This window comes from Odocoileus virginianus, chromosome 5 (genome assembly GCF_023699985.2).
Source record: "Odocoileus virginianus isolate 20LAN1187 ecotype Illinois chromosome 5, Ovbor_1.2, whole genome shotgun sequence".
NCBI classification, from domain to species: Eukaryota; Metazoa; Chordata; class Mammalia; order Artiodactyla; family Cervidae; genus Odocoileus; species Odocoileus virginianus.
In genome coordinates, this window is record NC_069678.1 from 81,780,445 (window position 1) to 81,794,986 (window position 14,542).

Here is a 14,542-nt window from a genome sequence, read left to right on the forward strand (position 1 = left end):
AGAGCAGGTTCTTTACCACTAGCGCCACACAAAATTTGGTGACATTTGATGTGCGAGTTATGACCCAAGGATGACCTAAGATTTAACCTGTCTTAAGAAGATCACTATTTACTACAATCAAATAACTGAGGAACTATGAAAAGGGAAAGCTGAAGAAACCGATTCAACAATTTTAACAAACTTGACTTTTGAGTAAGGAAAAGGGAAAGGATTAGAGTTCAAGAGAAAATTAAGATGTGTATAACTTGCTCAACAATGCAAAAATGTAGAACACAATTTCAAGGTTTCTAGACCAGGATCCTAAAAAAAAAAAGCAACACCCAAAACCAAAGTCTGTATACAGGGTCTCTAAGAAAACTTTAGGGAGGCAACATGGCTTTGGTTACAATGATGGTCCAGTCAACAGCCCAATACTGCAGGGGCCCCAAGCTGGGTTACCTCCCTCATAGCCTCTGCTCAGCCTGCACAACACATCCCTGTTGCCACTGAAACTCAGCCTCAGGAGTGAGAAGTGTTTCTCCTGCTAGAGTCACAGCCCCATAACAGGCCTGGCCTTCAGGCAGGGGGAGTTGGGGCATTCTATAGTGTGCCAAACAATGAAGTATTCTCAGAACATGAACACGGCATAGAACAGTATATGCCTTTATTAGATGAGCTAAGACAGGAGGGAAGAGGGTTTATTTGCCTTTCCGGGCCTTGATCTTCCTCAGATAGAACTCGAGCTCTTTTCCCTCTAGCACATAGCCGTCTGCTCGGCCACACTGGCCTGGTCTTGAAGCGATGCATGCTGGAAGAGAGTATGTGGTCCTCAGCAAAATGACACTGTGGCCTTACCCACACCTATGCATCCCCTTAAGTGCCCACGTTGGTCCAGGTATCCTGGGGGCAGATACGAAGCCCGATGTCTCCTCAGATATACTTTATCATCACTTTGAAAGTCAGTAGCAGAACTGGACAAAGTTTTCATCACTGAGACAATCCCCTCAGCCTGGACACAGACTTCTCAAGATACTCCTCAAACTCAAGAGGCCCAGACCAAGCTCAGGCCTATGGGCTCTGCCCACTATCTTCCATTTCCCCTTCAAACTAACCAGATGATCAAATACTCTGATTTGTGCTTGTGTGCTATTATCAAACCCTTCCGGTGAACTCTCTAGCCTCCCCCAGAGAGCACACCGCATCTTGAGATGCCTCCTCCCCTAAATGCAGAAGTCATCTTACCAAGAAGCTTGCCCTGCTGGAACTGCTCCTCTAGAAGACTGCTGATTTTCGCATTCTTTTTCCTCTCATCGTATTTCTTCTGAATTTTCTTTGATCGTTTCTTGTTTAAAATCTCTTCCTCCTCAGGAGTCTGAATAAAGGAAATACAGATGGCTTAGAGGGGCTCGCCAAATCCTAGTTCAGGAAGGTCACATCCCACAGCCCTGCCACCTTCCTCAGCACTAAAGGCTTTCATCTCTCTCCCTTCAGTAGCAGAACTGGACGGAGTTTTCATCACAAGAAGGTTAGAATCAAGCTGGCCTCCCCCTGCACCCCTACAGGAAGTTGCTCCCCAAACACGCACCAGCTTGGCCCCCTTCTTGCGGCCCAGGGGCAGTGCATAGTGGGACTCGTACCACTGTCGGTACGGCGTGCTGTCGATGAGCACAATACAGTTCTTCACCAGGGTCTTGGTACGGACCAGTTCGTTGTTGGATGCATTATAGACAACATCGATTATTCTTGTCTTGCGTGTACAACCTGCTCACAGAAGAAATCCAGAATCAAGCCAAGTAAACCTGATGCCAACAATCTTCCATTCCCACCCTAGTAAGGCCTAAGAAGGGAAACTCTAACCCCCATCGGGCCATAGAGCAACAGTTCATCTTCCACAAACCTATCTTTCCAGAGGTGGCTGGCACCCACACACTGTCTCCAGGTTCAGTCCCAATCCCTAAGGCTATACGAGAGTTAAGAGACAGGACAGGATTGGAGATAAGTCTCCACAACCTCAAAGCTGTTCAACAGGAGAACTTTAGTATCTTGGTCCAGGCCATGGACTTTCTGCTAAAAGCACTTAATGAAGCTTGAAAACAAGGATTAGGTGCTGAGTTCCCACCCACGCCTGCAGGGCTTCACTCACACTCCGAGCCCCAGGAGAAGTTCCCCACGTCCAGCCTCAAGGCCCGGTACTTCTTGTTGCCTCCCCGCACACGGACTGTGTGTATGCGGCGGGGGCCAATCTAGAAAACACAAGGAGGCAGGAACTAGGTTATCAAGGAGAAGCAAGACAGAGAAGGGAACCCGGGCGCGACGGAGGTAACAGTCAGTGTAACTATGACAAACCCTAGCATTGGCAAGTGGCACATAGGTGACCAAGACGGCCACAGCCACGCCTAAGGATACTTTTTCATCATTCCAGTCACCTCCAAGAGAGAAAGCCCGATTCCAAACATTGAAAATTAAGGCTCGGTGCACTGAGGAGCCCACTCTCCAGGCGCCCTTGCAGGTACTACTAGGACACGGGGGCAGTCTCCATGCAATCTCTCAGTATCGACCCAACACGCGAAGGCGAGGAGATCGCCTAGTCCCCACAGCAACTCGCAGAGCCCCACAAAGATTCAACCGACCCCGCAGAAGCGACCTCCCGGGCGGTGAGGACCCGCACGCACCTTTGTGTTGGCAGCGGGGCGTCCCAGCTCATACTTCCGCTTCTTGTGGTAGGGCTTTCTCTTGCCCCCGGTCTTACGGCGCTTGTGCCAGTTGTCCCGAGAGATGCCTGCGTGTGGAAGTGGGGGGCGGGAGCCTGAGCCAGGGAGCCCGGAGCCGAGGCCGCCAGCCCAACGCCCCACGCCGGCGGCCGCACGCTCAGCTCTCCAAGGTTAGCTCCCCCACAGCGCAGTCGGGAGATCACAGCATTTCCAAGGTGTCATCATGCACGTGCGTCGCAGCCCAGACCCTCCCGTCCCGACCCCGGCAGCCATGATGGTGTCGCTCGCGGCCCCGAGTCCTGCGGCTCCAGGAATGGCCCCTGGAACGGTCCCGGCGGCCCAAGCCCAAGCACCACCCTCCTCGCGGGGGTTCCGTGTCCGGGGGCCCGAGGGCCCGGCCGCCCGCGCTGCCGGCTGGGCCCCGAAGCAGGATGGCGCCGGATTGAGCTCGCTCCCCGATCCCAGCCCCGAAGCAGAGCGCCACTCACCCATCGCTCGGCGCTGGCTGGAAAGAGAAAACGCAGCGCGTCACGGTCCGGTTTGTAAAACGTAGCCCCGCCTCCTTACGTATCTTCCGGGCGCCGCAGAGAGCGGCTTGGGGCGGGAGGGCGGTGTTGCTTACGTTTCTGAGGCGGCGACGAGGCCTCGGGCTTAGGGGTCCTGAGAACGCTGGGCAGCGGGGGAGGGCCGTGCGGGAATCTCGCGGTGTCGGGTGTGCGTGAGCGCCTCCGCTTCCAGGGCACAAACGCCGGCGAGGGTTGCCTGGCTTTATTTACGTTTGGAAAAGACCCGTTTTAGGTAAGAGCTGTGGGTGCGGGTGCGTTGAAGACAGTAGAGGGGGACTTTGGTTTCGTTTGATTTAGGGGAAGGGAGGTGTGTCAAGAAGTGTGACCCGTTGGATGGATATTGGTGCCACTTAGTGAAAAGGGGGTACGCTGAGGTAGGAGCTGGTCTGGTCTTGTTCATTCTGGTCTCTTGGTGACTCCTGCACGTGGGAATGACAGGCAGCTGGGTGGTCATGTCTGGTCATCCATAGAGAAGGGATCTGGACCGAAGATGCTGCTTTGGGAATCCTTGGCATATACGTGGTAACCAAAGCTACCAGAATGAATGGAAGCTAGGGAGAAAGCATAAAACTTCTTGGAAACGAAGAGTTAATACTTTGGCCTTTGTGGGCTCTAGGTTCTGTGTCACTACTACTCAGTTTTGCTGCTGGAGTGTGAACACAGCCATAGACAATAGGAAACGAATGGATGTGACTGTGAGTCAATAAAATTTAAGGGATACTAGCATTCACTTGTCATGAAACATACTTTTGATTTTTTTTCTCCCAGCATTTGAAACAAAAACCGGGACTTCCCTGGTGGTCCAGTGGCTAAGACTCTGTGCTCCCCACGTAGGTCAGGGAACTAGATCCCACATCCCATAAGTAAGAGTTTGCACGCGGTAACTAAAGATCCCGAGTGCCACAACTAAGACCCTGTACAGCCAGATAAATAAATATTAAAAAACAAAAACAGGAAAACAGTTCTTAGTTCACGGACCCCATCAGCATACAGTAGTGGGCCAACTGGTGGTACACAAAGAAATACTGTACACAAGGAGGGTCTGGGACCAGGGCTTGAGGAATGGCAACATTTAAGGCCAGGTAGAGAAAAGGAGCTGGAGGGAGCAATTAGAGTGGCCAGAGGAAAGCCAGCCACAGGGTGAGGTCATTGCCTAATGCTACTGTGACATCTAGTTAAAAGGAGGACTCAGTTCAGTTCAGTAAGCTCAGTCGTATCTGACTCTTTGAGACTTCATGGACTGCAGCATGCCAGGCTTCCCTGTCCATCACCAATTCCCAGAGCTTGCTCAAACTCCTGTCCATCGAGTCAGTGATGCCATCCAACCATCTCATCCTCTGTCATCCTCTTCTGCCTTCAGTCTTTCCCAGCATCAGGGTCTTTTCCAATGAGTCAGTTCTTCGCATCAGGTGGCCAAAGTATTGGAGTTTCAGCTTCAGCATCAGTCCTTCCAATGAATATTCAGAACTGGTTTCCTTTATGATTGACTGGTTTGATCTCCTTGCAGCCCAAGGGACTGTCAAGAGTCTTCTCCAGCCCCACAGTTCAAACGTATCAATTCTTGGTGCTCAGCTGTCTTTATAGTCCAACTCTCACTAGTGATTATTCGGTTGAGTGCTACATTGGAGTGGGGAAAAATTTGAAACCGGATTTTTCAAATTCAAAGAGGAAATTTAAAATGATACCATATATGTAGATAATTCCTTTAAGAAGTATGACTTTAAAGAGGAGGTGAGAAGCTAGCTGGTGGTTGAGGAGAAACTCAAGCAGAGGGAAGTTTTTCAATAAGTAAAACTGCCTGATGAGACTCTTTTGCACTTGGCTCCAGATCCTTGTCCCATCCCATGCTGAAAGGATTCTCCCAGCATTATTCCATTCTCTCTTCTGTATCTTCAAACTTTCATGGCTTCCCTGCACATTCAGAATAAAATCTAAATTCCTTATGGCCTAGGAGACCCAGGGGTATTGGACCCTTGCTTATCTCTTTGCCTTATCAACTTGACCTCATCTCCTACCCATTCCCCTCCCTCGCCTGCAGGCACTCTCACCCTGCTGTTCCTGGCTCCGGCTTTCCTTCTCTTGACTGAAAAGGCTCTTCACCTAGGTCTTAGCTTGGCTTCCTCTCTCACTTCAAGTCTCTGCTCAGAATCTCACTACCACGCCTAGCCCTCATTTACCTTTTCTGAGCCTGCTTTGCAAAGTAGCAACACTATACTAACATTGTTTTTACATGCTTATTATCTCTTTTCCCACTATAGTAAGCATGAGAGTAGGAACTGTGTTCACTAGTGTATTTCCAACACCCAGAATAATGCCTGGCATTTAATAAGTACTCAATAAATATTTTGAGTGGTACTCAAATATTTGGGCAAATTATTTTTCTGCTTACTACATTGTATTCAATGGGTTTTACCAGTAGATTGAAATCTTAAAAGAATACAGTGCACATATGTCATACATCTCTCTATCCCCAGTCCCTTGGTACAAGAAAAGGCAATTGTGTTGGACATAAAAAGGGGAAGTTGGAATCAAGGTACACTTGTTGGGTGATGGGATTTTGTGATAGACTAGATTATAGGGATGACAGAAGAGCAACATGAGGTTCCTCCCCTGGGAAAACACATTAATGGTGGAGTGATACCACTAGAAAACACAGGAGAGGCAGGTTTCTAGAAAGTCAATCTTAGGATAAGTTTGAATTGCCTGTGGGACATATAGGTGCTATCCGTATTGCAAGTAGTTGAAAAGATGAGTCTGCAGCTTGGAAGAGAATGGGACTAATACTTCCCACCCCCACTCACCATGGTCTGACTCTATCCACCTAAGCCAGTGTCCACCCCATCAACTAGTCTATGTTACTTGAACATTAAAATCTAGTGCTGGGACTTCCCTGGTGGTCTAGTGGTCAAGAATCCTCCTTGCAGTCCTGGGGATTCAATCCCAGGTTTGGGAACTAAGACCCCACATGCCTTGGAGTAACTAGGAACAACTAAGCCCAGTGCACCACAGCTGTTGAAACCTGCACTCTCTGGAGCCTGCCCAGCTGCTGCAATGAAAGATCCTGCATGACATGATGAAGACTTGACACAGTCAACTAAATAAATATTTTTAAAAACCCAGTGCTATTTCATAATACAAACACTCAAAGTAGGAATAAAAGGAAATTTCTTTAGTATGGAAAAGAGTAGTATACAAAGCCATAGCAAACATCATGCTTAATGTTAAAGGCTGAAAGATTCACTCCTGAAATCAGGATGGCCAGGAAGCTGGTCTTCACCACTGTTATTCAGTAGTATACTGGAAGTTCTACCCAGAATCTTGAGGAAAGAAATAAAAGACATCCATGTGTGAATGGAAAAATTAAAACTGTCTATTCACAGAACACAGATCACATCATATTATATATAAAACTTACTATAACCCAGGTGGTACAGTGGTAAAGATCTGCCTGCCAGTGAAGGAGATGTAAGAGACATAGGTTTGATTCCTGGATTGGAAAGATTCCCTGGAGTAGGAAATGGCCACCCACTCCAGTATCCTCGCCTGGAAAATTCCATGAACAGAGGAGCCTGGCAGACTACAGTTCATGGGGTCGCAAAGAGTCAGACATGACTGAATGACTGAGCACACATAAACATAACAACAGAAAATTATTTGAGCTAGTTAACTAATTCAGCAAAGTTATAAGAGGTAGAATCAATTCACACAGTCTTATATGTATATACTAGCAATAAATAATCAGAAAAAGAATTTATGAAAGCAATTTCATTTTAAATGTCAACATTAATATTTAGGAATATATATTTAATCAAGATACAAGACTTGCTTTTATGTTTGTAAAACTGTCTGTAAATTTGAAATTACTGGAAAATAAATTACTTTTCAAAATACCAAGTTGGGGCCAACAAGAGGCTGATAAAAAGTATAATAAAAAAATTTTAAAATTTAAAGAGAAGAAATAGGGACTTTCCTGTTGGTCCAGTGGTTAAGACGCCACACTTCCACTGCAGTGGGCACAGGTTCAATCCCTGGTCAGGGAAATAAGATCCATGAGGTGCAGCCTAAAATTAATTAATTAAAATTTTTTTTAAAGGGAGAAATAGAGGAAATGGGAATTTTTTTAAGTTCTTACATTTTCCTGAAAATCTAGAAAATTTAGAAAGTCATGTGTGTTGCGGGACTGAGTACATACCCAGGAGACTTGAAAACCCCCTAATGTCAGTGAGATATGACTGACCAAGCTCTGCACAAGCAGAAAGTGAAGTCTATACACCATATGCAAATGGAATTTATTTCAGGTTTGCAAGTTTGGTTTAACATCTGAAAAATCAATTAATGTAATATACCTTATTAATAATAAAGTGGAAAAAACATATGATCACCTCAAAATACAGAAAAAACATTTGACAAAATCCAGTATCCTTTCATGATAAAAGCATCCAACAAATTAGAAACAGAAGTGAACTTCTTTACCTCTTAAAGGCACCTACAAAAAGCCCACAGCTACCATCATAATTAATGATCAGGGACAAGATAAAGATGTCCATTCTCACTACTTTTGTTCAGAATGACATTGGGTGTTTTATTCAGGGAAATTAGAAATAAAGAAAAGGAAAATAAAAGGAACGTTAATTAAAAAGGAAGAAGTCAGACTATCTCTATTCAGATGACATGATCCTAAATAGAATAAATCCCAAAGAATCTACTAAAAAAACTATTAGGGTTATTAAAATAATTCAGCAAAGTTGCAAGGTACAGTATCAATACTCAGTGAGGGCAGGGAGGAGAGGAGATAAATTAGGAGTTTGGGATTAATATGTACACACTACTAAATATAAGATAAACAACAAAGATCTACTGTTTAGCACAAGGAACTATATTCAAAATTCTTTTCCTATAATGGAAAAGAATCTGAAAAAAAAATATATATATACTTATATACAATATATATAAATATATGTATATATAAAGTATATATATCCGAATCACTTTGCGGCACATTTGAGACTACTACAACGTTGTAAAGTAACTATACTTCAATTTTTAAAAAATAGTTTAAAAAAAAGATCAACACACAAAAATCAGTTGTTTCTATATATCAGCAATGAACAATCTGAAAAGGAACTTAGAAACAATTCCTTTTGCAATAGCATCCAAAAGAATAAAATATCTAGGAAATATATTTAACCAAGGAAGTAAAAGACTTGTACACTGAAAACTATAAAATATTGTTGAAAGAAATTAAAAACTGAGATAAATGGGAAGACATCTTACATTCCTGGATTAATATTAAGATGGCAATACAACCCAGATTCAATGCAATTCCTGCCAAAATTCCATCAGCCTTTTTTGCAGAAGTGGAAAAGCTGATCCTTAAATTCATATGGAATTGCAAGGGCCCTCAAAAAGCCAAAACAATATTGGAAAAGAGCCAAGTTGGAGGACTCACACTTCCTGATTTCAAAACTTATGGTTGTTCCTTTGTGGCCTAATGGTTAGGATTCCAAGCTTTCACTGCCATTGCCCAGGTTTGGTCCCTGGTCAGGGAACTAAGATCCTGCAAGCCACACAGCATGACCCCAAAAAGAAAAAATATAAACTACAGTAACCAACAGTGAAGTATTGGCATAAAGATAGGCATAGATTAATGGAAGAGCTTCCCAGGTGGCTCAGTGGTAAAGAATCTGCCTACCAATTAAGGAGATGTAGGAGACGGGTTCAATCCCTGGGTCAGGAAGATCCCATAGAGAAGAGAATGGCAAACCACTCCAGTGTTCTTACGTGGAAAATCCATGGACAGAGGAGCCTGGTGGGCTACAGTTCATGGGGTCACAAAGAGTCAGTCAAAACCGAGCAAGCATGCACAAAGACTAATGGAATGGCATTTAAAGTCTCATTAATAAGTGCTTTCTCTTTTTTTAAGTTAGTCAATATATTTTTGGCTGCGCTGGGTCTCCATTGCTGCTCAGTCTTTCTCTAGATGCAGTGAGCCAGGGGCTACTCTCTATTTGCTGTGTTCAGGCTTCTTACTGTGGTGGCTTCTCTTGTGGAGCACAAACTCTAGGAAGTATAGGCTTCAGTCATTGTTTCATGAAGATTCAGTAGTTGTGGCTGAGTTGCCCCGCAGCATGTGAAATCTTCCCTGACCAGGAATCAAAGTCATGTTCCCTGCATTGGCAGGTGGATTCTTAACCACTGGACCACCAGGGAAGTCCTCATTTTCTTTAAAAAAATTTTATGTTTATTTTTTCTTCCAGTTTTATTGAGCTATAATTGAGGTACACCACTATATAGGTTTAAGTTGTACAGCATAATGATTTGATTTATATATATTATGAAGTGATTATCACAATAAGTTTAGTGAACATCCATCATCTCATATAAATTAGAAAAAAATTTTTTTCTTATGATGAGAACTCTTAGAATTTACTCTTAACTTTCATATGTAACATACAGCAGTGTTAATTATATTTATCATGTTGTACATTACATCTCTAGCACACATATATCTCATAACCAGAAGTTTTTACCTTTTGACTGTCTTCATTCAAGCCCTTAGTCCCCATGCCATCAATTGATTTTCAACAAGTTTGCCAAGACAATTCAGTAAGGGAAAGAACAGTCTTAAAATAAGTGATGTTAGAAAAACTAGGTATCCACATGCAAAGAATGAATTTTGAGCCCCTACCCCACAATGGCTATAAAAATTAACTCAAAATGGATCAATGGCCTAAATATAAGACCACAAAACTTTTAGAAGAAAACATTAGAGTAAATCTTCACAGTCTTGGATCTGGCCTAGGATTCTCAGAAATAACAGCAAAAGTACAAGAAAAACAACAAAAAGTTAAGACTTCATCGAACTTGAAAACTGTTGTGCTTCAAAAGATACCATCAAGAACATGAAAAGACAACCCATGGTGTGAGGAAAAATATCTGCAACTCATAAATTTGATAAAGGTCCAGTATCTAGAAGATGTTGTATAAATAGCTCTTACAAGTCAGTGATAAAGACAATCCAACTTAAAAATGGGCAAAGGGCTTGAATACAGACAAGAGAATTGAAAATTGAAGTTTCACTCACACAAAAACTTATACGTGAATACTGATAGCTCAAATGGTCTATTCATTATGCCAAAAAGTGGAAGTAACCTAAAAGTTCATCAACTGAAGGATAAACAAAAACTGCTATAGCCATTTGATTGGAATATTATTTGACCATAAAAGGAGTAAAGTGATATATGCTACAACATGATCCTTTAAAACATATGCTAAACGAAGCCAGACACAAAAGACCACATTTGATATTATGATACTGTTTATACCAAATGTCCAGAATAGACAAATCCATAGTGAAAGAAAAATAAATTATGATTGCTTAGGGCTCTAGGCAGAGGTGAGTGGTGGTGTGTATATGTGACTGCTCATGGGTAATGAATTTTTAAAAAAAATTAATTTATATATATATTTTTAATTTTTTAAAAATTGAGGTATAGTTGATGTACAACAGGATTTCTTTTGGAGGAGTCATAAAAATGTTCTGGAATTAGGGGTGATGGTTGACCAATTAGTGATAGATGATTACACTAGAAAAGCCCGCTAAATTGTACACTTGAAAAGAGTGAGTTTTATACTATGTGAATTACATTTCAATAAAGCAGCTATTATTTTTTAAAGCCCTAAAAAATAAATAAAAATTTAAAAGCCCTGGCATATTTAAGAAAGACCAGTGTTCGCTGCCGCCGCCACGCCGCCGTCGCTCTCCAACGCTAGGGCCGCCTCTAGCTCGCCGAGCTCCAGCCGAAGGAGAAGCAGTGTAAGTAAGGGTCTCTGGACCACCGCTTGTTCAAAGCCGACTGCCCGCAATCAACGGGTGGTAAAGCACGAAGGAAGCGACTGGCTACAAAAGCTGCTCGCACGAGTGTGCCCTCTACTGGAGCAGTGAAGAAACCTCATCTTTGTATGCCTGGTACCATGGCCTTCTATAATCCAGCAAATGCTGGCAATTTGATCTCTAGTTCCTCTTCCTTTTCTAAACCCAGCTTGGACATCTGGAAGTTCTTGCTTCGCATAGTGCTGAAACCCAGCATGCAAGATTTTACACATGACCTTACTAGCATGGGAGATGAATGCAGTTGTCTGATGGTTAGCACATTCTTTGGTACTACCCTTCTTGGGGATAGGGATAAGGATTGAATTTCAGAAAAACATCTTTGTTTCATCAGCTACGCTAAAGCCTTTGACTGTGTGGATCATGACAAACTGTGCAAAGCTCTTAGAGAGATGGGAATATCAGACCATCTTAGCTGTCTCCTGAGAAAACTGTATGTGGGTCCAGAAGCAACAGTTAGAACCCTGTACGGAACAACTGATTGGTTTAAGATTGAGAAAGGAGTAAGGGTACTCACCTATATGCTGAACACATCATGAGAAATGCAGGGCCGGATAGATTACAAGCTAGAATCAAGATAGGTGGGAGAAACATCAACAACTTCAGATACGTGGATGATACCACTCGGTTTCATCAACGGCTGAAAGTGAAGAGTAACTAAAGAGCCTCTTGATGAGGGTGAACAAGGGGAGTGAAAGAGCCAGCTTAAGACTAAATATGAAAAAAGCTAAGATAGTGGCATCTGGCCCCAATTACTGCATGGCAAGTAGAAGGAGAAAAGGTGGAAGTAGTGACAGATTTCCTCTTCTTGGGCTCCAAAATCACTCCAGACGGTGACTGCAGCCATGAAATCAGAAGATGATTGCTTCTTGGCAGGAAAGCGATGATAAACCTAGACAGTGTGTTGAAAAGCAGAGACATTACTCTGCTGACAAAGGTCCGTATACTCAAGGCTATGGTCTTCCCATTGATCACATACAGTTGTGACACCTGGATGGTAAAGAAGTCAGAATGCCAAAGAATTGATGCCTTTGAATTGTGGTGCTGGAGAAGACTCCTAAAAGTCCCTTGAATAGCAAGGAGATCAAATAAATCAACTTTAAGGGATATCAATCCTGAATATTCACTGGAAGGACTGATGCTACAGTTGAAGCTGCAGTATTTTGGTCATCTGATGCAAACAGACAACTCATTGGAAAAGTCCCTGGTGCTGGGAAAGATTGAGGGCAGGAGAAGAGGGCATCAGAGTATAAGATGGCTGGACAGCATCACTGATGCACTGAGCATGAACTTGGGCAAACTGCAGGAGACAGTGAGGGACAGGGAGGCCTGGCATGCTGCCATCCATGGGGTCACAAAGAGTTGGGCATGACTGAGTGACTGAACTGAACTGAAATGGTGTTTGTAGCATTTTTGTCATACAGTAGATTACATCCATTCACTATACTTTTCTGAGTTGTCCTACATGGAAAGACATGTTTTTAATGTTGTCTATCTCCTGTGCTGTTCCTAAGTTTGCTATTAAAATACATTAAACTATAAAAAAAGGAAAAAAAGAAAGACCAACGTGGTTGGAGAATCATGAGAAGTTAGAGAACAGTTCATTTATTCATTTGAAATATACATAGTGTGTGCTTGTTCAAGATATTGTAGATACAATATTAAAACAAAAATCTTTGTTCTGTGCTTAAATAGCTAGCACTTATTAAATGTGAGACTTTGTACTTACTGCTGGGTGTGTGAACTCAACTTTCTTCTTTTTAACAGTGCTGCATGACTTGTGGCATTTTAGTTTCCCAACCGGGGATCAAACCCACGCCCCTGGCAGTGAGAGTGCTGAGTCCTAATGACTGGATAGGCAGAGAATTCCCAAACACTATACCAGCATTATTCTTATTCTACAGAGAGCACGAGGTTAAATAACCCACTTAAGTTTCTACAGTCACAGATCTTGGATCATACTCTACACAATGACTTCAGAAGCTGGGCTCTTAAGTCTCCAAATCATTCTGCTCAAATTATGTTCCCACTGGACCAACAGAAAGGAGCTGACCAGGTGCCAGGAGGGAGGGCATTCAAAATTTATTAAAAGCTTCTTCTGGCTGGTTGGGGAGAATGGGTCTCTGTGAGTCAAGATATCAAGATGGGGGCCCGTTAGGGGTCAGGTCTGGGATGGTGGCATTCATTGGATCTCTGCAATTCTGAGGCAGGTATTGGTGGCCTCATTTTACAGATGTGGCAAGCTGGAAGCTTTTAAGGCCTCAAGAATTAGTGCCATTTCTGTCAAACTTTTTTTTCAGTCACATGTAACTTTCGAGCACTTAAAATGTGACTAGTATGTCTAAGAAATTAAATGTCTCATTTCATTAATTTTAATCATGATAAGTGGTTAGTAGCACTGGTGTTTCATTATTGAACACCACAGGTAAAAATATGGAATACTTTGTGGGGACGGGCTACTCTTGTTGTGGTGTGTGGGCTTCTTATTGCTGACCTCTCTTGTTGCAGAACATAGGCTCTAGGGCGTGAGTTCAGGTGTGGTGCATGGGCCCAGCTGCCTTGCAGCATGTGGAGTCTCCCCAGACCAGGGGTTGAACCTGTGTCCCCTGCATTGGCAGGCAGACCCCCAACCACTGGACAACCAGGGAAGTCCAAGGTGAATTTCTGAATCTAGGTCCTGTTTGGTTATTTGATGGCACCTCAAACTCATGTGATTTTCTCACAAGATAGAGAATGCCCCTACTTTACAATGAAGTTCCTGAGGCTGAGAAAGAGGGCTAGAACCTGGTCCATCTGACCCCACTCCTCTCTGGGTCTCTGCAGCAGCCCAGGTGTCCTGTGCCCCCGTGTCTCCCCGACTGAAGCCTTCCTAAAACACGTATTTGGTTGTGTGGCGCTAGGCTAAAAACCTTTTAGTGGTGCATTACCATTTACCTGGAGAAGGAAATGGCAACCCACTCCAGTACTCTTGCCTGGAGAATCCCATGGACAGAGGAGCCTGGTGGGCTACAGTCCACAGGGTCACCAAGAGTGGGACATGACTGAACGACGAAGCACACACCGTTTACCTGATTCACATTCTGTGACATGGGATCTGGAGTCTTCTGGTTCCCAAACCATCCGTGCCGTGTTTGGTTCCTCAGTCTATATGGCAAACTTCTCATTTTTCAAGAGCAAATGTGTTAACCTGTCAGACCCTTTCCTGTCTAGCAAGGCAAGTGCTTTCGTGTCAGTGTTCCCACAGAATTCTTTATCATGTCTTTAGCAGACTGTAAATGACAGAGCACCATTTCCTTTCTGCTGAGAGCTCCTGTGTCCAGGAGAAGGCCTAGGACCTCGTCGGCATTGAACAAGGCAGAGGTTGGCATCTTCACCAAGTCACTGAAACTGCAGGT

General features: G+C 43.6%; 1 protein-coding gene, 1 long non-coding RNA gene and 4 other non-coding genes across 12 annotated transcripts in view; 1 reads left to right on the forward strand and 5 right to left on the reverse strand.

Annotated features, from left to right (window-relative positions):
• Nucleotides 1-619: 619 nt before the first annotated feature.
• On the reverse strand, nucleotides 620-3,268 carry RPS8 (ribosomal protein S8). The gene is made up of 6 exons (XM_020897456.2): nucleotides 3,179-3,268; nucleotides 2,652-2,758; nucleotides 2,123-2,222; nucleotides 1,565-1,740; nucleotides 1,222-1,351; nucleotides 620-787 (listed from the first exon to the last, which is right to left on the reverse strand). The coding sequence occupies exons 1-6, from the start codon at nucleotides 3,180-3,182 to the stop codon at nucleotides 678-680; spliced, it is 627 nt and encodes a 208-aa protein (XP_020753115.1). The 5' UTR covers nucleotides 3,183-3,268; the 3' UTR covers nucleotides 620-677.
• LOC139035353 (small nucleolar RNA SNORD38) lies at nucleotides 905-975 on the reverse strand. Its single transcript, XR_011488016.1, has one exon. It is a non-coding gene; the product is annotated as a small nucleolar RNA SNORD38 (small nucleolar RNA).
• Nucleotides 1,433-1,502, reverse strand: LOC139035354 (small nucleolar RNA SNORD38). Its single transcript, XR_011488017.1, has one exon. It is a non-coding gene; the product is annotated as a small nucleolar RNA SNORD38 (small nucleolar RNA).
• LOC139035355 (small nucleolar RNA SNORD46) lies at nucleotides 2,300-2,403 on the reverse strand. Its single transcript, XR_011488018.1, has one exon. It is a non-coding gene; the product is annotated as a small nucleolar RNA SNORD46 (small nucleolar RNA).
• Nucleotides 2,841-2,920, reverse strand: LOC139035352 (small nucleolar RNA SNORD55/SNORD39). Its single transcript, XR_011488015.1, has one exon. It is a non-coding gene; the product is annotated as a small nucleolar RNA SNORD55/SNORD39 (small nucleolar RNA).
• A 30-nt stretch (nucleotides 3,269-3,298) lies between the features above and the next one.
• Nucleotides 3,299-14,542, forward strand: part of LOC110139525 (uncharacterized) — a 38,213-nt gene continuing 26,969 nt past the window's right edge. For 6 of the 7 annotated variants that reach the window (XR_011487900.1, XR_011487903.1, XR_011487904.1 and 3 more), the window contains exons 1-2: nucleotides 3,299-3,488; nucleotides 14,413-14,540. This is a non-coding gene — a long non-coding RNA (uncharacterized lncRNA). The remainder of the gene's footprint in view (nucleotides 3,489-14,412; nucleotides 14,541-14,542) is intronic. The other variant, XR_011487902.1, reaches the window with a different exon arrangement.

Coding starts and splice junctions, on each gene's coding strand:
- RPS8 (XM_020897456.2), bottom strand. Junction 2,223..2,651: donor GCCCCGCTGCCAACACAAAG/GTGCGTGCGGGT, acceptor TGTGTTTTCTAG/ATTGGCCCCCGCCGCATACA. Junction 1,741..2,122: donor CTTCTCCTGGGGCTCGGAGT/GTGAGTGAAGCC, acceptor TTCTGTGAGCAG/GTTGTACACGCAAGACAAGA.